The sequence below is a fragment of the Bombina bombina genome, chromosome 7 (genome assembly GCF_027579735.1).
Source record: "Bombina bombina isolate aBomBom1 chromosome 7, aBomBom1.pri, whole genome shotgun sequence".
Lineage (NCBI taxonomy): Eukaryota > Metazoa > Chordata > Amphibia > Anura > Bombinatoridae > Bombina > Bombina bombina.
This window is the reverse complement of record NC_069505.1, coordinates 244,520,091-244,540,402: the sequence shown is the minus strand read 5'-3', so window position 1 is coordinate 244,540,402 and position 20,312 is coordinate 244,520,091. Positions and strand designations below refer to the sequence as shown.

General features: G+C 39.5%; 1 protein-coding gene across 1 annotated transcript in view; it reads left to right on the top strand.

Moving 5' to 3' along the window:
* Positions 1 to 19,063, top strand: part of LRIG1 (leucine rich repeats and immunoglobulin like domains 1) — a 283,023-nt gene extending 263,960 nt beyond the window's left edge. Inside the window, exons 16-19 of the mRNA XM_053720689.1 lie at positions 3,616 to 3,663; positions 10,993 to 11,133; positions 11,294 to 11,584; positions 13,790 to 19,063. Of these exons, the coding sequence (XP_053576664.1) occupies positions 3,616 to 3,663; positions 10,993 to 11,133; positions 11,294 to 11,584; positions 13,790 to 13,971 (662 nt within the window). The 3' untranslated portion in view covers positions 13,972 to 19,063. The remainder of the gene's footprint in view (positions 1 to 3,615; positions 3,664 to 10,992; positions 11,134 to 11,293; positions 11,585 to 13,789) is intronic.
* The last annotated feature ends 1,249 nt before the right edge of the window (positions 19,064 to 20,312 follow it).

The following is a 20,312-nucleotide window of genomic DNA, read 5'->3' as shown; positions in this document are numbered from 1 at the left end:
TAAGCCTCTGCAGATTGCTCCTTATCTCAGTTATATTAATATACTTTTTACCTCTATGATTTCCTTGTATCTAACCCTCTGCAGACTGCCCCTTATCTCAGTTATATTAATATACTTTCTCTTGTAAGTTGTATCCAGTCCACGGATCATCCATTACTTGTGGGATATTCTCCTTCCCAACAGGAAGCTGCAAGAGGATCACCCACACAGAGCTGTCTATATAGCTCCTCCTCTAACTGCCACTCCCAGTCATTCTCTTGCAGCTCTCGACAAGAAAAGAAGTAGCTAGAGAGATGTGGTGAATTTATTTAGTTTATCTTCAATCAAAAGTTTGTTATTTTCAAATGGTACCGGAGTTGTACTATTTTAGCCTCAGGCAGAAAATAGAAGAAGAGTCTGCCTGTGGTCTTTGATGATCTTAGCAGGTTGTAACTAAGATCCATTGCTGTTCTCACACAAAACTAAAGAGAGAGGTAACTTCAGCTGGGGGAATGGCGTGCAGGGTCTCCTGCTATGAGGTATGTGCAGTTTAAATTTTTCTAGAGAAATTAATATGCTAGAAAATGCTGTTAATACCGGATTTATTTAAGGTAAGCCTGATTACAGTGATTTAATAACGACTAGTATCATGCTTGCTGTAAAAGGTAATTTTCTTATTACTTTCTCACATTACTGAAAAAATAAAACGTTTGCTGGAAGTGTTTAAACGTTTTTTTTTATACATATTGGTGATAAAACTTTATTGGGGCCCAGTTTTTTCCACATGGCTGGCTAGATTTGCACCATCCGGAGGTGTTTGCACAGTTGATTCAACGTTGGGGCAAACCAGAACTGGATCTCATGGCGTCTCGCCAGAACGCCAAGCTTCCTTGTTACGGATCCAGGTCCAGGGATCCCAAGGCAGCGCTGATAGATGCTCTAGCAGCGCCTTGGTCCTTCAACCTGGCTTATGTGTTTCCTCTGCTCCCTCGTCTGATTGCCAAGATCAAGCAGGAGAGAGCATCAGTGATTTTGATAGCACCTGCGTGGCCACGCAGGACTTGGTATGCAGATCTGGTGGACATGTCATCCTTTCCACCATGGACTCTGCCTCTGAGACAGGACCTTCTACTTCAGGGTCCTTTCAACCATCCAAATCTAATTTCTCTGCGGCTGACTGCTTGGAGATTGAACGCTTGATTTTATCAAAGCGTGGTTTCTCCGAGTCGGTCATTGATACCTTAATACAGGCGCGAAAGCCTGTCACCAGGAAAATCTATCATAAGATATGGTGTAAATATCTTCATTGGTGTGAATCCAAGGGTTACTCATGTAGTAAGGTCAGGATTCCTAGGATATTATCTTTTCTCCAAGATCCTTAAAGGGACAGATTTCTGCTCTGTCTATTCTTTTGCGCAAACGTCTGGCTGAGGTTCCAGACGTGCAGGCGTTTTGTCAGGCTTTAGTCAGAATCAAGCCTGTGTTTAAACCTGTTGCTCCGCCTTGGAGTTTAAATTTAGTTCTTAAGGTTCTTCAAGGGGTTCCATAGATATTAAGCTTTTATCTTGGAAAGTTTTGTTTTTAGTAGCTATCTCCTCTGCTCAAAGAGTTTCGGAGTTATCTGCTTTACAATGTGATTCCCCTTATCTCATTTTTCATTCAGATAAGGTAGTGTTACGTACCAAACCTGGTTTTCTACCTAAGGTGGTATCTAATAAAAATATAAATCAGGAGATTGTTGTTCTGTCACTGTGTCCTAATCCTTCTTCGAAGAAGGAACGTCTTTTACACAATCTTGACGTGGTTCGTGCTTTAAAGTTTTATTTAAAAGCTACTAAGGATATTCGTCAAACATCTGCATTGTTTGTTGTCTACTCTGGACAGAGGAGAGGCCAAAAGGCTTCAGCAACTTCTCTTTCTTTTTGGCTAAGGAGTATAATACGCTTGGCTTATGAGACTGCTGGCCAGCAGCCTCCTGAAAGGATTACAGCTCATTCTACTAGAGCGGTAGCTTCCACATGGGCTTTTAAAAATGAGGCCTCTGTTGAACAGATTTGTAAGGCGGCAACTTGATCTTCGCTTCATACCTTTTCAAAATTCTATAAATTTGATACTTTTGCTTCTTCGGAGGCTATTTTTGGGAGAAAGGTCTTGCAGGCAGTGGTGCCTTCCGTTTAAGCACCTGCCTTGTCCCTCCCTTCATCCGTGTCCTATAGCTTTGGTATTGGTATCCCACAAGTAATGGATGATCCGTGGACTGGATACACCTTACAAGAGAAAACAAAATTTATGCTTACCTGATAAATTTACTTCTCTTGTGGTGTATCCAGTCCACGGCCCGCCCTGTCATTTTAAGGCAGGTGTGTTTTATTTTTAAACTACAGTCACCACTGCACCCTATGGTTTCTCCTTTCTCTTGCATGTCTTCGGTCGAATGACTGGGAGTGGCAGTTAGTAGAGGAGCTATATAGACAGCTCTGCTGTGGGTGATCCTCTTGCAGCTTCCTGTTGGGAAGGAGAATATCCCACAAGTAATGGATGATCCGTGGACTGGATACACCACAAGAGAAATACATTTATCAGGTAAGCATAAATTTTGTTTTTTACCTCTGTGATTACCTTGTATCTAACCCTCTGCAGACAGCCCCTTATCTCAGTTATATTAATATACTTTTTACCTCTGTGATTACCTTGTATCTAACCCTCTGCAGACTGCTCCTTATCTCAGAAATATTAATATACTTTTTACCTCTGTGATTACCCTGTATCTAAGCCTCTTTATACTGCTCCTTATCTCAGTTATATTAATATGTTTTACCCCTGTGATTACCCTGTATCTAAGCCTCTGCAGACTGTTCCTTATCTCAGTTACATTAATATACTTTTTACCTCTGTGAATACCTTGTATCTTAGTCTCTGCAGACTGCCCCTTATCTCAGTTATATTAATATACTTTTTACCTCTGTGATTACCTTGCATCTTAGTCTCTGCAGACTGCCCCTTATCTCAGTTATATTAATATACTTTTTACCTCTGTGATTACCTTGCATCTTAGTCTCTGCAGACTGCCCCTTATCTCAGTTATATTAATATACTTTTTACGTCTGTGATTACCTTTTATCTAAGCCTCTGCAGACTGCCTCTTATCTCAGTTATATTAATATACTTTTTACCTCTGTGATTACCTTGTATCTAAGCCTCTTCTGACAGCCCCCTGATCACATGACTTTTTATTTATTATCTATTGACTTGAATTTAGTACTGTGTTGTGCTAACTCTTAAACAACTCCACGGGAGAGAGCACAATGTTATCTATAAGGCTGAACTAGCAGTCTCCTGTTGTGAAAAGCAAATAAAAAAGCATGTGATAAAAGGCTGTCTGTAGTGGCTTAGAAACAGGCAGACATTCAGAGGTTTAAATGTTATAAAGTATATTAATATAACAATGTTAGTTGTGCAAAGCTGGGGAATTGGGTAGTAAAGGGGTTATCTATCTCTTTAAACAATAACAATTTTAGTGTAAACTGTGTTTTTCAATCTTCCAGTGACCCTGCAACTTGCAAAACAAAACTGTTCTGTAAAAATCCAGAAGGCACATTTGTGTTTGACCTTAAAGTGATGTCTTTTCTCTTCCAGATGAAACGGTTGTACCCCCGGACCTCCCCAGCTATTTGTCATCTCAAGGTGAGACCAGCAGATACAGACTTGTATAAAAACTGCCCTCTTCCCCATTACAGAACTGAAAACAACAAGGGGTCTTTTTTCCCATTGAAGGTTGTTCGATTTGGGGAGATGAGACAAATTATTATCGGTTATTTGTAGAGCGCCAACAGATTCCGCAGCGCTAATGTTTTGCCACTTTCTTTGTTCAACCAAATTATGAATGTTTAATAAGAGGTCACAATTTTTTTATTATACAAATAATAATTTCCCAAATTCAAATGTTACGTTCATCGCTGCTTCTTAACCTATTGCGCCAACTCTGAAGTGGCTGATTCAATCCCCTGGACTTGTGCGACCGAGGTGATTGACATCCCTGCCCACGTGCAGTTGGCCACACGCAAACAGGGGGCAGCGTTGCACAAGCAGCGTATTTATGCCTGCAAGTCACGACAGGGGTGGAGATGTCTGTTTGGCTGTTAGTCTTGGCAACAATTTAATTTGTTTTTCTGGTATCCTTTGTTGAAAAGCAACCTAGGTAGGCGCAGGAGCACCAATGCGCTACTGGGAGCTAGCTGCTGATTGGTGGCTACACTCTTGTCACTGGCTCATCACCTAGATCCCAGTAGCGCATTGCTGCTTTGAAATTGGCTTTTAAACAAAGGATGCCAAGAGAATTAAGCACATTTTGTAAATTGTAAAGTCTCTTTAAAATGCTTTATCTGAATCATAAAACTCTAATTTCTTTCATGTAATTGGCAAGAGTCCATGAGCTAGTGACATATGGGATATACAATCCTACCAGGAGGGGCAAAGTTTCTCAAACCTCAAAATACACCCCTCACCACACCCACAATTCAGTTTTACAAACTTTACCTCCTATGGAGGTGGTGAAGTAAGTTTTTGCTTGATTTTTATGATTTCTTCTGTGATAAGCGCTTCTAAGCATTCTGAAGCCCAATTCCTCTCAGAGTACAGAGTTTGTTAGAGGGATGTGAAGAGAGTATCACCTGTTGATTTTACAGTTTTACTCACAGGAAATCTTTTCAAAGGTTCTCTGTTATCGGTCGTAGGGATTCATCTCCTACCTCCCTTTTCAGATTGACAATATACTCTTATATACCATTACCTCTGCTGATAGTTTTCAGTACTGGTTTGGCTATCTGCTATATGTGGATGGGTGTCTTTTGGTAAGTATGTATCATTATTTAAGACACTCTCAGCTATGGTTTGGTGCTTTATGTATTTATATAAAGTTTTAAATATATGTATTTTACTTATATTTGCCATGAGTCTGGTATATGTGTATTTCCCTTTGCAGTCTGGCAGTTTCATTATGGGAATCATGTTTTAGGAAGTTTCTTACCTGGGGTATAGTCTTTTTTTTCAATTTGACTTGTTTTTTCTTTTAAAAAACTTGCGGGGGTGCAAAATGCTGTTAATTATTGCGTCATTCTTGGCGCAATAATTTTTTGGCGCGAATATGCGTTTATAATGATGCAAGTTCGTCATTTCCTGTGTCTTAATTGACGCCAGGTTGTTTTTCAACTTCCTTTTGCATCGTGCATCAAACTTGGCGGCAAAAAAATTAGTTTATTTTACCCCACTTCCTATATGCTCCTTGCCTTCTTTATGCTCAGAGGGCTATGCTATTTGCTTTTCTGTCAATTTTAGCATTTGCATTTTCCCCCATTCCTGAAACTGCTATATGTTGAAATAAGATATTTCTGTTTAAATGTTATTTTTTCTTTTTTACATTTTTACATTTTACAAGATGTCTCAATCTGATCCTGTCTCAGAAGCTGCTGTAGGAACCATGCTGCATGAACACAGTTCTACCAAAGCTAAGTGTATCTGTTGTAAGCTAGTGGAGATTATATCTCCAGCTGTAGTATGTAACAGTTGTCATAAGCTTTTGCATGCAGAAAATGTTTCTATTAGTGCTAGTACAGTATCTGTTGTTCCTTCAACATCTAAAGTACATGATATCCCTGTTGATATGAAAAATGATATTGCTGATGTGATACAGAAGGCTATGTCTGCTATTCTTCCTTCAAATAAATGTAAAAGGTCTTTTAAAACTTCTCATACTACTGATGAAATTTGTAATGATCAACAACATACTGATATATCCAGGTGTGTGCAAGTGTGTTAAAGTGTGCGCAAGAGGCACCAAGCTACTCCAACCCTAAAGTCCCTCAAATTAGGGGAAAAAAGGATAAGTGAAAGAATGAAAACGAGGAGAAGCGCTAAAAGTGCTCAACAGTTTAAAAATAATTGCTATGCAGACAAATTAAGATAAAATAGGATAAATTTACTTGCTTAACAAATATAATTTAAAACAAACAATCACATTGGTACATGTCCTGCAAAAAAAGAAAAAGACATAAATCACTTAAGAATCGGACGTCTCCGATGTATAAAAAACACAAAATAAAAACTGCTGTTGCCAATATAAACCTTGTCTCAGTATTATGAGGGGGAGGTCGGCATCAAATCTAAAGTCCTCAGATGATTCAAAAGAGAACCGAAGCCGGGTAAGTGTAAACCCGTTTTACCTTTAGGTGTACCGTCCGTGTATCAAGAGTCACCTCCGTGAGGCGTATACGTGTCCCGTGACGTCACAAATCGGGAGGCGTCGTCTCTGTAGGGCAATCCTATTGGTCAGGATAGCTTGAAGGTAAACTATAGCGGCCGCTATAATATAGATGGTGAACTCCGCTCTTAGTGCAGGATCGCACGCAGGGTCACAGTATAACCAGATTTCCTCTGTAGATCTAATAGTAAACGGACCTTTAGTGTGTGACTTGAGACCGGCTTCAATTTAAGCGCATGGCCCTTCACAGTGTAGTCCTCGTGTTGTCCGTGGGTAGCTGAAGAATCTTTCACTCCAATAAAGAAATACAGTCTTTATAGACAAAATGTGAAGTGTAAGGCAGCTGTAACTATCATCAACGCGTTTCTCCCTCTTACAGGGCTTTCTCAAGATGAATTGGCTCCAGTTACAGCCTCCTTTTAAACAGTGTAGACTCATACCTAATCATCTGAGGACTTTAGATTTGATGCCGACCTCCCCCTCATAATACTGAGACAAGGTTTATATTGGCAACAGCAGTTTTTATTTTGTGTATTTTATACATCGGAGACGTCCGATTCTTAAGTGATTTATGTCTTTTTCTTTTTTTGCAGGACATGTACCAATGTGATTGTTTGTTTTAAATTATATTTGTTAAGCAAGTAAATTTATCCTATTTTATCTCAATTTGTCTGCATAGCAATTATTTTTAAACTGTTGAGCACCTTTAGCTTTTTTAGCGCTTCTCCTCGTTTTCATTCTTTCACTTATACTGATATATCCACCTCTGATGAGGATCTCTCTGATTCAGACGATCCTACTTCAGACATTGACACTGATAAATCATCTTATATTTTTAAGATTGAGTATATTCGTTCCTAGTTAAAAGAAGTGTTCATAACTTTGGATATTGAGGAGTCTGGTCCTCTTGATAATAAATCCAGTAAATGTTTAAATTCTGTCTATAAACCTCCTGTGACTACTCCTGAGGTTTTTCCTGTTCCTGATGCTATTTCTGATGTGATTGCTAAGGAATGGTCTAAATTTGGTACTTCTTTTGTTCCTTCTTCAAGGTTTAAAAAGTTGTATCCTTTGCCAGTGGCTAAATTAGAGTTTTGGGGAAAAGTCCCTAAGGTTGATGGGGCTATTTCTACTCTTGCTAAACGTACTACTATTCCTATGGAAGATAGTACTTCTTTTAAGGATCCTTTAGATAGGAAAATTGAATTTTATCTAAGGAAAGCTTATTTACATTCTGGCTATATTCTCAGACCTGCCATTTCTATGGCTGATGTTGCGGCTGTATCAACTTTTTGGTTGGATAACTTAGCACAACGGGAAAAAGATTCTGATTTGCTTCAACATGCTAATCATTTTATCTGTGATGCTATTTTTTATATTATCAAATTATATTATATTGTCAAATCTATGTCTTTGGCTATTTTAGCTAGAAGAGCTTTGTGGCTCAAATCATGGAATGCTGACATGGTATCTGTCATGGAAATAATAGAATCAAATTAGGAACCAAATAAATTATTACCTTGGAATGATAGAGATAGCAACCTCTCTCTATCTTGCTATCTCTATCATTCCAAGGTAATAATTTATTTGGTTCCCAATTTGATTCTATTATTTCCACTATTACTGGAGGGAAGGGAGTTTTTTTGCCCCAAGATAAAAAAAAAGTCTAGGGTTAAATCTAAAGCTTCTAATCGGTTTCATTCCTTTCATCAGAATAGAGAACAAAAAAAACACTCCTTCCTCTAAAGACTCTGGCTCCAATTGGAAGCCATCCTTGAGTTGGAATAAATCCAAGCCTTATCAAAAGCCAAAGCCAGCCCCCAAGACTACATGAAGGTGCGGCCCTCAATCCAGTTCTACTGGTGGGGGCAGATTGAAATTATTTCAAGACATTTGGGCAGGTTCCGTTCAGAATCCTTGGATTCAGAAAATTGTTTCTCAGGGGTATCGAATAGGTTTCAGGATAAGACCTCCTGTGAGGAGATTTTTTCTCTCACGTTCCATCAAATCCTGTGAAAGCTCAGGCCTTTCTGAGGTGTGTTTCAGATCTAGAGCTTTCAGGGGTAATTGTACCAGTTCCACTTCTGGAACAATGTCTGGGTTTTTATTCAAATCTATTCATTGTCCCGAAGAAGGAAAATTCATTCAGACCATTTCTGGATCTGAAGTTTTTGAATCAATTTGGAAGGGTCCTAACTTTCAAGATGGTGACTATCCTTCCTTTTGTTCAGCAAGGTCATTACATGTCCTCAATAGACTTACAGGATGCTTATCTTCACATTCCGATTCATCCAGACCACTATCGGTTTCTGAGATTCTCTTTTCTAGATAAGCATTACCAATTTTTTGCTCTTCCATTTGGCCTAGCAACAGCTCCAAGAACCTTTTCAAATGTTCTAGGTGCCCTTCTGTCTGTAATGCAGGGTATTGCAGTGTTTCCTCATTTGGACGATATCTTGGTACTGGCTCAATCTTTTCATTTAGCAGCATCTCACAGAAATCAACTTGTGTTGTTTCTTCAAAAACATGGTTGGAGGATCAATTTACCAAAGAGTGTCTTGATTCCTCAGACAAGGGTCACCTTTTTAGGTTTCCAGATAGATTCAGTGTCCATGACTCTGTCTTTAACAGACAAAAGATGAATGAAATTGGTTTTTGCCTGTCGAAACCTTCAGTCTCGATCATTCCCTTTGCTCGTTTTCATGAGACCTCTTCAGCTTTGCATGCTGAATCAATGATGCAGGGATTATACTCGGATATCACAATTGGTATCCTTAAATCCCAACACTCAACTCTCTCTGACTTGGTGGTTAGACCATCGTCAGATTATTCAAGGGGTCTTTTTTTGTTCATCCTTCCTGGACTGTAATTTCAACAGATGCAAGTCTCAATGGTTGGGGAGCTGTTTGGGGGTCTCTGACAGCAGAAGGAGTTTGGAATCCTCAAGAGGTGAGGTTACCAATCAATATTTTAGAACTTTGTGCTATTTTCAGGGCTCTTCAGACTTGGCCTCTATTAAAGAGAGAATTATTCATTCGTTTTCAGACAGACAATATCACAACTGTGGCATATGTCAATCATCAAGGGGGGGACTCAGTCCTTTAGCGATAAAAGAAGTATCTCAGATACTTTTTTGGGCGGAATCCAACTACTGGCAGAGATGGTGGATGCGTTAGCGGTTCCTTGGTTTTACCAACCTGCTTACATTTTTCCGCCTCTAGTTCTTCTTCCAAGGGTGATCTCCAAGATTTTAATGGAACAATCGTATGTGTTTGTGATAGCACCAGCATGGCCTCACAGGTTTTTGTATGTGGATCTTGTTCGGATGTCCAGTTGCCACCCTTGGCCACTTCCTTTAAGGCCAGACCTTCTGTCTCAAGGGCCATTTTTCCATCAGGATCTCAAATCGCTAAATTTGAAGATATGGAAATTTAACGCTTAGTGCTTAATCATAATACTATGCTACAGGCTTGTAAGTCTGTTTCTAGGAAGATTTATTATCGGGTTTGGAAAACCTATATTTCATGGTGTTCTTCTCATAAATTCTCGTGGCTTTCTTTTAGAACTCTCTCTTGTGAGTCTCTCTTTTCTGATTTTCCATCAGGATAAGGCTGTTTTGCAGACTTCGTTTAAATTTCTTCCTAAGGTTGTGAATTCTAACATTAGTAGGGAAATTGTTGTTCCTTCCTTTTGTCCTAATCCTAAGAATACTCTTGAAAGATCTTTACATTCTTTGGATGTTGTAAGAGCTTTGAAATATGTCAAAGCTACTAAAGATTTCAGGAAGACTTCTAGTCTATTTTTTACTGGTCCTAGGAAAGGTCAGAAAGCCTCTGACATTTCTTTGGCATCTTGGTTAAAGCTTTTGATTCACAAGGCTTATTTGGAGGAGGGACAGTCTCCGCCTCAGAGAATGACATCCTTTTCTACTAGATCAGTCACCACTTCTTGGGCTTTTAAGAATGAAGCTTCGGTTGATCAGATTTGCAAAGCAACAACTTGGTCTTCTTTGCATACATTTACAAAATTTTACTGTTTTGATGTATTTGCTTCTTCTGAAGCAGTCTGGTTTGGTAGAAAAGTTCTTCAGGCAGCTGTTTCAGTTTGATTCTTCTGCTTATGATTTAATTTTTTTTCTTGAAATTTATAAGAAAGACTTATTTTTTTGTGGATTTAATTTTTTTGAGCAGAACTAGCCATTTTTATTTTATCCCTCCCCTTCTAGTGACTCTTCCGTGGTCTTCCACATCTTTGGTATTTCTATCCTATACGTCACTAGCTCATGGACTCTTGCCAATTACATGAAAGAAAACATAATTTATGTAAGAACTTACCTGATAAATTCATTTCTTTCATATTGGCAAGAGTCCATGAGACCCACCCTTTTTATGGTGGTTATGATTTTTGTATAAAAAGCACAATTTTATTTCCAGTTCCTCTTTTTGTATGCTTTTTTTACTACTTATTTTTTCACCCCACTACTTGGCAATTCGTTAAACTGAATTGTGGGTGTGGTGAGGGGTGTATTTATAGGCATTTTGAGGTTTGGAAAACTTTGCCCCTCTTAGTAGGAATGTATATCCCATACGTCACTAGCTCATGGACTCTTGCCAATATGAAAGAAATTTCATTTATCAGGTAAGTTCTTACATAAATTATGTTTTTGACTTTTATAAATATTTAAGTCTGCAAAGCTTAAATACATTTTAGTTGTTTTTTTGTCTAACTCGTTCTCTGGACGATTTTTCTGTTTTTAGGTATTTCCTCCAGTGATGGAACAGGGGCCACTAATGTTGAAGCATGTACTATGGGCTACAGAAAGCCCAGGATCTGCTTAGGATGCAGCGGTAATGAGGCTGGCAAACCAGCGGACACCTTGTTCAGTGCAGAGAACGGTGGTACGTTCCTTCTCCTCTGGCTATTTTAGGCTTTGTGTCATTTGCCAATTGCTTATCCACGTTGCACTCACCACGAAATCCTATCGAATGTCTTTCCTCTCCTATGAATTATTCAGACTGTAAACATTCTAGTATTACTTATGTATATTCTTCATTACAGGCTATGGCTTCCCAGTTATGTGCACTAATTGCTACAATGGCCCTGTGTACCACGAGGACACAGACTACAGCCCACAAATATTAAAATCAGAAGACTACACATACCAGAGGCCACCACATGACCAGCACGGGGACAACAGTGAGAATTGTAGCTCCTCCACGTGCCATCAGAGCCATGGGCCTCTAGGCAGTGATAAAAAGGATTCTGTTGACTTTGCGTATCCTAGCAACCATGAAAGGAAGTCTCCATTGGATACACAAACATCACATGCACTGAATTCAAATACACAAGGTATGCACATCACAGATAAGGAACCTGCATATTGTTTGTTCGCTACCCCAAACTCATTTGTTAGATCACTGTAGTTTTTCATCTACATCACAAACTAGTCTGTCACTGGGTGCAACGGTTTCAGGCATCTCAATTGAGACGGGGCCCATCTGTCCATGCAATCAGTAGTAGTATTGAGGCTAGGGGGCCCGTCTGTCCTTGCAATCAGTGGTAGTATTGATGCTAGGGGGCCCATCTGTCCCTGCAATCAGTGGTAGTATTGATGCTAGGGGGCCCGTCTGTCCCTGCAATCAGTAGTAGCATTGATGCTAGGGGGCCCGTCTGTCCCTGCAATCAGTAGTAGCATTGATGCTAGGGGGCCCGTCTGTCCCTGCAATCAGTAGTAGCATTGATGCAAGTGGGCCTGTTGGACTTCACATAATGTCTGCCTACTCTGTGTGAAAAAGGTCTCACAGGTTAAGGAAAGAGTATTGGCTTTTACAATATGATATTGAATGGCGGCGCCGGCCTTTGCAGGTAGGTGACTTCAGTACTCTTCTCCAAACGCACATCTAAAAAGGAACACAAAGGATAGTGTAATAACGTTTTTTGCCCAACCTGTACGAAAGCTTTGAAGCAGATGTAGATTCCAAACTTGATTTATTGAAGATTCTCAACAGATATATTTTCAAACAACTTTTAATAAAAACAAAAACTCAACGCGTTTCAGTGGATCAACCACTTTTATCAACAACGGTTCAAATTTTAAAAAATATTGATCCACTGAAACGTGTTGAGCTTTTTAATTGTTTTTATTTTAGGTTGTTTGAAGATATGTTTGCCAAGAGTCTTCAATAAAACAAGTTTGGAATCTACATCAGCTCGTTTCGTGCAATTTGGGTGAAAAATGTTATGTTCCTTTCCAGAGGTTCATTTGGAGAAGAGCAATGAAGTAACCTACCTGCAAAGGCCGGCACCGCAATTCATTACCTGTTTGATATCTGGAGTTGGAGAGAACAGGGTTGGCAGGGACCTGAAGGGAAGTTACATATTTCCTCTTTCTTGCATCATTGATAAAATTTCTAAGATGGCTGTCACAGTATTATTGTACCAAAAACCTGCCACCATATTTATGCAGGAAAGCTGCACAAGTGCATTAACTAAGAAGGAAGGATGACTCCTATGTGACTGACATCTCAGCTTCTACAAATGGGCAGAAATCACTGTTGAAATGGATGACCCACCACAGACTTTGCCCTGAAGCTCAATAAGGCCTAGTTACACCGTTGGTCTGTCACTATCCATAATCACTTCAGGGCACACCTGTTTATCCAAATATTTAAACATGTAGGATTTTTTGTGCCTGAAAATTATAAAGTAAAATTGTTATATATTTGCAGGCGTTGTTCACTAATGCTTAGTGACAGGAAGTGCCTATCAGCCAATGAAGATTAACAGGAAGTAGCTAGCTACCAATGAAGATTAACAGGAAGTAGCTAGCTACCAATGAAGATTAACAGGAAGTAGCTAGCTACCAATGAAGATTAACAGGAAGTAGCTAGCTACCAATGAAGATTAACAGGAAGTAGCTAGCTACCAGTGAAGAATAACAGGAAGTAGATAGCTACCAATGAAGATTAACAGGAAGTAAACAACCCACACTGCCGTATATATTTCAGAGTACATTTTTAAAATCTTTCACTTCACATTTTTTCATGAGAAAAATGCCATATTTAGATGCTGTACTTTCATTAGGGTAACAGAAAATTGAGTAAAAAAGTCTTAAACTTGTTTAATTGCTGCTCTTTCATATGCATGAAAGAAAACTGCTTTACTCTTGTCGTACTAAAGGGAACACCCAAATCATTAAGTGAAGATAGTTTTACTAGATGATACAGAGAAGGATATCGGTAGGGGCAGCCATTTATTAGCTTTAATGGGTTCTGCAAAGGACAATGTTAAGAGCACATATTTATTTAATGTAATAACAGTAATGGGTAACTGGCCTATCCTTAGATGGTGTGAAACGCATAGGGGACAGTGTCTGTGCTATATTGTCAGTAGGTGTTCTGTTTTGATGTGTATACAATAAATAAAGTTGTTGAAGCAAGGGTGATTACTTCAACAAGTTGTCACTGCATGCTCTGGTCATTTTGTCACCCCATTACCCTATTAGAGAATGTTGTGCACCATTATTTCATTGTGTGGCATTTGCTTTCTTTGCAGATTCAAATCTAGAGCCTTTACTAAACCCAAGTGAATCTGAAGGACATCAGACTCTCTCTGCATCAGACTGTTTAACACAGCAAATACTCAATCCTCTCAAAGAGGAGAAAATCAAACAGACAATGCTTTCAAATGGACAATTGTCAGCAGCGATAAACTTATCTGCTTCAAGGATCAAGTGAATGAAATCCTATTGCTTTGTGCAATTCTCTAATAGACTATTTCATAAACTGAGGTCCGAAGCGAAGCCTCGTGCGCTATGTGAGAGTCACATACCTGGACGTTAAATGAATGTAGGTTTTGCATCTGCAGCACAAAAATGCAAGAAACTTTGTAAGTAAAGAAAAATGTATTTGATACATTGTACATAAGAGATTTCATAAATATATATATATAAAAATATGTAAATATCTTAAGAAATTATAGAATATAAATTTCTATATCTTTTACAGAGTCTATTTTAATCCATAGTGCATGTATAATACATTTTACAGCTGTGAATTTTAGGTGCCTTATTGCAGAAATAACACTACATGGTAATGGTCTCGGTGCTATAGGAGTATCGCAGGCAATAATGACAGTGTGCACTGTATTAACAACTGGTTCTGTCACACCGAGCTTTGTAGCAAAGCCCAAAAAGGGCAATTTTATTTGTGCTAAAATCTGGAAATGGTTTCAGAAATGATCATGTAACATTATTTAAAGCAAGATGGATTTTTATTGAACAATTATCCATGTTCTGGGTTTATAAATAAGGCAGATGCTTTATTATCCAACTCAACTGTGGTAAAAACATATTCATCAAACCAAATGTCCCACAGGCACCAAACAAGAGGTTATGTGTAATGGCAGTAAATCAGAGGTCTAGGTGAGTCTCTATTAATTACTAATGGGGTTAGGCGTTTTTTGTTGGAATCCATAAACTATAAAGATGGAGAGATTTGATGTTATTAGGAAAGTCTACCAATAAAACATTTAAGTCTGTAGACATTAGACTAGTTTGGTGTCACATTGTGCCGCAGTGTTTGCGTTACCTGTCACTTCTGCACATAGATACTATATGTGCGTCACCCTGCAACACTGTGTACTGAGGCAGCATAGAATGTTAGTGCAGAAATAACTATAGGAGACCGGGCACAGGAGAGTATCCTGTATGTATGGGAGTTTGTACAATAACAGTAAATGCAGCATCCCACCCCCTGCTGTGCAAGTCACACAAGAGTATATATCTGCTGCTATGGCGATTGTCATATGATGTTTATGTGGATGTGAGTTAGATTTTTTTAAATGAGATTTATAGTAAAGTTTCACTGAACCTGGGAGTGTAATAAAGAGAATTCTATGGTAGCTCGTTGTGTGCACAGATCGGCACCGCGCAGTAGCTCGTAGTGTGCACTGCACAGTAGCTCGTTGTGTGCGCAGACCGGGCACCGCGCAGTAGCTCGTTGTGAGCGCAGACCGGGCACTGCGCAGTAGCTCGTAGTGTGTAGTCCGGGCACCGCGCAGTAGCTCGTAGTGTGCAGACCGGCACCGTGCAGTAGCTCGTAGTGTGCAGACCGGCACCGCACAGTAGCTCATTGTGTGTGCAGACCGGGCACCGCGCAGTAGCTCGCTGTGTGCAGACCGGGCACCGCGCAGTAGCTCGTTGTGTGCAGACCGGCACCGCGCAGTAGCTCGTTGTGTGCGCAGACCGGGCACCGCCCAGTAGCTCTTTGTGTGCGCAGACCGGGCACCGCGCAGTAGCTCATTGTGTGCGCAGACCGGGCGCCGCACAGTAGCTCATTGTGTGCGCAGACCGGGCACCGCGCAGTAGCTCGTAGTGTGTAGTCCGGGCACCGCGCAGTAGCTTGTAGTGTGCAGACCGGCACCGTGCAGTAGCTCATAGTGTGCAGACCGGCACCGCACAGTAGCTCATTGTGTGTGCAGACCGGGCACCGCGCAGTAGCTCGTTGTGTGCAGACCGGCACCGCGCAGTAGCTCGTTGTGTGCGCAGACCGGGCGCCGCCCAGTAGCTCTTTGTGTGCGCAGACCGTGCACCGCGCAGTAGCTCATTGTGTGCGCAGACCGGGCGCTGCGCAGTAGCTCATTGTGTGCGCAGACCGGGCACCGCGCAGTAGCTCATTGTGTGCGCAGACCGGGCACCCGCGCAGTAGCTCGTAGTGTGTAGTCCGGGCACCGTGCAGTAGCTCGTAGTGTGCAGACCGGCACCGCACAGTAGCTCATTGTGTGTGCAGACCGGGCACCGCGCAGTAGCTCGCTGTGTGCAGACCGGGCACCGCGCAGTAGCTCGTTGTGTGTGCAGATCGGGCGCCGCGCAGTAGCTCGTTGTGTGTGCAGACCGGGCGCCGCGCAGTAGCTCGTTGTGTGCACAGACCGGGCACCGCACAGTAGCTCGTTGTGTGTGCAGATCGGGTGCCGCGCAGTAGCTCGTTGTGTGTGCAGATCGGACGCCGCGCAGTAGCTCGTTGAGTGTGCAGACGGTTTAACGCCAACCGTATGGATTAGTAATATTTTTCCTAGTGACAAAACTTGAAATTTATTCTTAAAATGTAATTTTAATCAGAGCACATATTTTTTATATATATAGAAGCACTTTGTGAAGCCTGATGCTTTCTATAAGATACCTAGTTAACCTATGGGAGTTGCTTAAGACAGTGTTTCTACAGTGTTTAAAGGGACATTTTACTGCAAAATATTTGTCACCCAAATGAAAGAGCAGCAAAAGAAAATAAGTAAAAGTGTTTTAGATTAAAATTTTCTTTCATAATTTAGATAGAATACAATTTTAAACAACTTTCTAATTTACTTCTATTATCCAATTTGTTTCATTCTCTTTGTATCATTTGTTGAATGAGCAGCAATGCACTAATGGTTTCTAACTGAACACATGGGTGAGCCAATGACAATCTGTATATATATGCATCCACCAATCAGCAGCCAGAATCTAGGTTCTTTGCTGCTTCTGAGCTTGCCTAGATAAATATTTCAGCAAAGGATAACAAGAGAAGGAAGCAAATTAAATAATAGCAGTAATTTGGAAAGTTGTTTAAAATTGCATCATCTGTCTGAATCATGAAAAAAAATTTTGGGGTTTCATGTCCCTTTAAATCTAATTTACCAGTAGCAGTTGTGCACTTCTTGTTGGTACCTGTCAGCCTTACGGGCAGCTGGTACCTGTCAGCCTTACGGGCAGCTGGTACCTGTCAGCCTTACGGGCAGCTGGTACCTGTCAGCCTTACGGGCAGCTGGTACCTGTCAGCCTTACGGGCAGCTGGTACCTGTCAGCCTTACCGGCAGCTGGTACCTGTCAGCCTTACAGGCAGCTAGTAGAAAGGAAACATCAGTTACAATATTAGTTTTAATATAAAGAGTTTTTTATTTTATTATATATATATATATTTTGTGTGTGGGGCGCAATAGAAATGTAAAGAGCACGCTCATTTGATAGTGATGCAGCATAGCTGTAAAAAGCTGACAGGAAATATCATCTAAACATCTCTATGTAAAAAAAAGAAGATATTTACCACAAAATGTCTTCAGCTCACCAGAGTAAGTGCTGTGTAAACAGTTATTCTTCAGCTGCTGTCCAGCCACAAGGTGAAAAAAACAAAATGTTGGCCAATCGGCAGTGCTGAGGTAATGCTTTGTTTTTACTGTGATCCCATAAGATTTCATAGACTTTACTTAAACTGAATAGGAAAATAACGACTGTGCTGCACATGCCAGATGCACACTCCTAGTAAGTCCTGGGACAAGCATCCTGATTGGCTGCTTAAAGTCTCTTTACAGTGGGGTGTGAATACTCAGGAAGTTTTGAGGTAAAATATATTTCTTTACATAGAGATGTTCAAGTGATATTTTCTAGTCAGCTTTTTACAGCTATGCTGCATCACACTTTCAATGCTTTAACATTTGGGTATCATGGCCCTTTAAGTAAATGCTTCAAACTAAGCAACTATTTGAAATACTGAATTATTACAATGATCAGGTATAAAATTGGGATCTGTGATTGTTTCCGCACATTTGTTAAAACAAATTGGCCGCATTAGTTCATTCTAAACTGTGTAAAAAAAAAAATACATATTTTTTCCATCTATCTAATGTAACATTCAAATATCAATATAGAAATGTTGATTTTCATGGACTTCAGTGCAAGTGTCACATCTGAATCAATATATGTTAATATCCATTCTGCAGAAATATTCAAATGGAAGAACAAATGTCAAGGTGAACATTTTATAATTAAAATATCAAAGTTCCAATGTTTGTCCATCCCCAATGTAATAAATATATTAAACCACATTAATAGAAAAACTCACTGTGCCGAGGAATTTATATTTTTAATTTTACTGTAAACGTCTGATTAGTAAAATGTAAATGTTAGTATTTATTGTGCTTACACAGCTGGTAAATTGAATTGTTTCAAGACCATCCCATAGTAGGAAGGAAATCAAACAAAAAAAACTAAGACTTATTCTAAAACTGTTATATTTGAAACCTCTTTAAGCTATTGTTTTTGTACAACGTGCACATTAAAGGGACAGTCTACACCAAAATGTGTATTGTTTTAAAAGATAGATAATCACTTTATTTCCCATTCCCCAGTTTTGCACAGAAAACAGTTATATTAATATACTTTTTACTTCTGTGATTATCTTGTACCCAAGCCTCTGCAGATTGCCCGCTTATCTCGGTTCTTTTGTCAAACTTGTATTTTAGCCAATCAATGCTGACTCCTAGGTAACTCCACGTGCGTGAGCACAATGTTTATATGACACACGTGAACTAACACCCTCTAGTGGTGAAAAACTGTCAAAATGCATTCAGAAAAGAGGCAGATTTCAAGGTCTAAGAAATTAGCATATGAATCTCCTAGGTTTAGCTTTCAACTAAGAATACCAAGAGAACAAAACAAAATTGGTGATAGAAGTATATTGGAAAGTTGTTTAAAATTCCTGCCCTATCTGAATCATGAAAGTTTGTTTTGGACTAGACTGTCCCTTTAAAACCTGTCTGAATGCATTAGATTTAGCACAATTAAATATTACCACTAATGAAATGATTTCTTGTATTTTTCAAGGTAAACTACATTTGCCACATTAAATATAGAAAAGCAAGCGTTTATTTTTCAATGTTCTGACTTCCTTTATCTATAGGAAAATGCTGCTTCTGAGAGGCAATGTGAAAAGGAAGTGTTAGCTCTGTGTACAAAGTTATTTATTTATAGAAATTGTTACATTAAAACTCCTGACCATTATTAAAGTTTCTAACAAATGTTGATGTGTTTTTACTAAAAAAGTTTGTTATAAAAGTGAAACTTTTTGTTGAAAGATATTCAAGTTCCAGATGAAAAATAAAAACCGTAGAACAAAAAATGTCTCTGTATTCTAAGCTGTTGTTTACTGATGGGACTGCCACATATCTGTCTGTAATTGGCCTCACTAGATGCACGTTTTGCTAACATAATGACAGTGACTACCCATATCTACTCTAGTAAGATGTCTGAATTGGCTCCTCCAAATAAGGCAATTGGTGGGGAGAATTTGGCTGTTAGAAAACAAGTGCAGCAAACAATATTAATATATTTAGAAAGTGTTCACACTTAAATGATATGGTAATATACTGCAAGACTCGTTTTTAATTACAAGGAGTTTTAGTTTTATTTAAGTGGATATTATAGTGGGAAAATTACATGCTCTTATTTGTTTGAGTGTCATTTTAACACTAGTGACCCTGTAATGCTGTGTGTTTAACCCCTGCAAAGGCCTTAAAATAGCACTCGGCAGCCACAGAGCACTGCTGGTCCTGACCAGGAACTGCCATTCACCCAATCAGCAGCAGTAGTTGCAGAGCTAGGTCATGTGACTACATTGGGTCAGTGGCCGTGTCGGCTCGGGAGCTTTTGAGCGGTACTTGATGATAGATATATATATATCTAGCACATTGCAGGGTCGCTAGTGTTACCGTTTCATGCGCTGACTAGTTAGATTTACTAGGAGTCTCCTTACTCTGGAACACTCACGCCTACAGGTTTCAGACTTTTATGCGCAATATTTGAAACATTTATGTGAAGTGTCAAGGGGTGGTCATCAGGAGTCAGGACAATACCAAGTCAGCTAAATAAAGAATATTTAGTGTTTCAAACTGCTTTTTAAATACAATTTATTTGAAATAAAAAGTTAAGTAAATTACAAGGTTTGCCGTGTGAATAAAATCACTGACAGCCAATCGGAGTAAGTCAGGTGCAGAGGTAGAGAGTACAAGATCCTGGCAGGTTTGTGGATCAGACCGTTCCTGGCTTTACGTAACCAACATGGTTACAATAAACCGATTTATTTATTTTTTTAACACACACCATTCTTCCACTTAAAGGGACACTAAACTCCAAAAATTAGAGAAAAAAAAAGACAAGTAAATAGATAAAATAGAAAGATTGAGTACCCCCCCAAAAAAAAAAAAAAACGTCTTGTGTATGATGGAAGGAGGCGCTGGTCTAGTAGGGGATCTTCAAACTACAGAAACA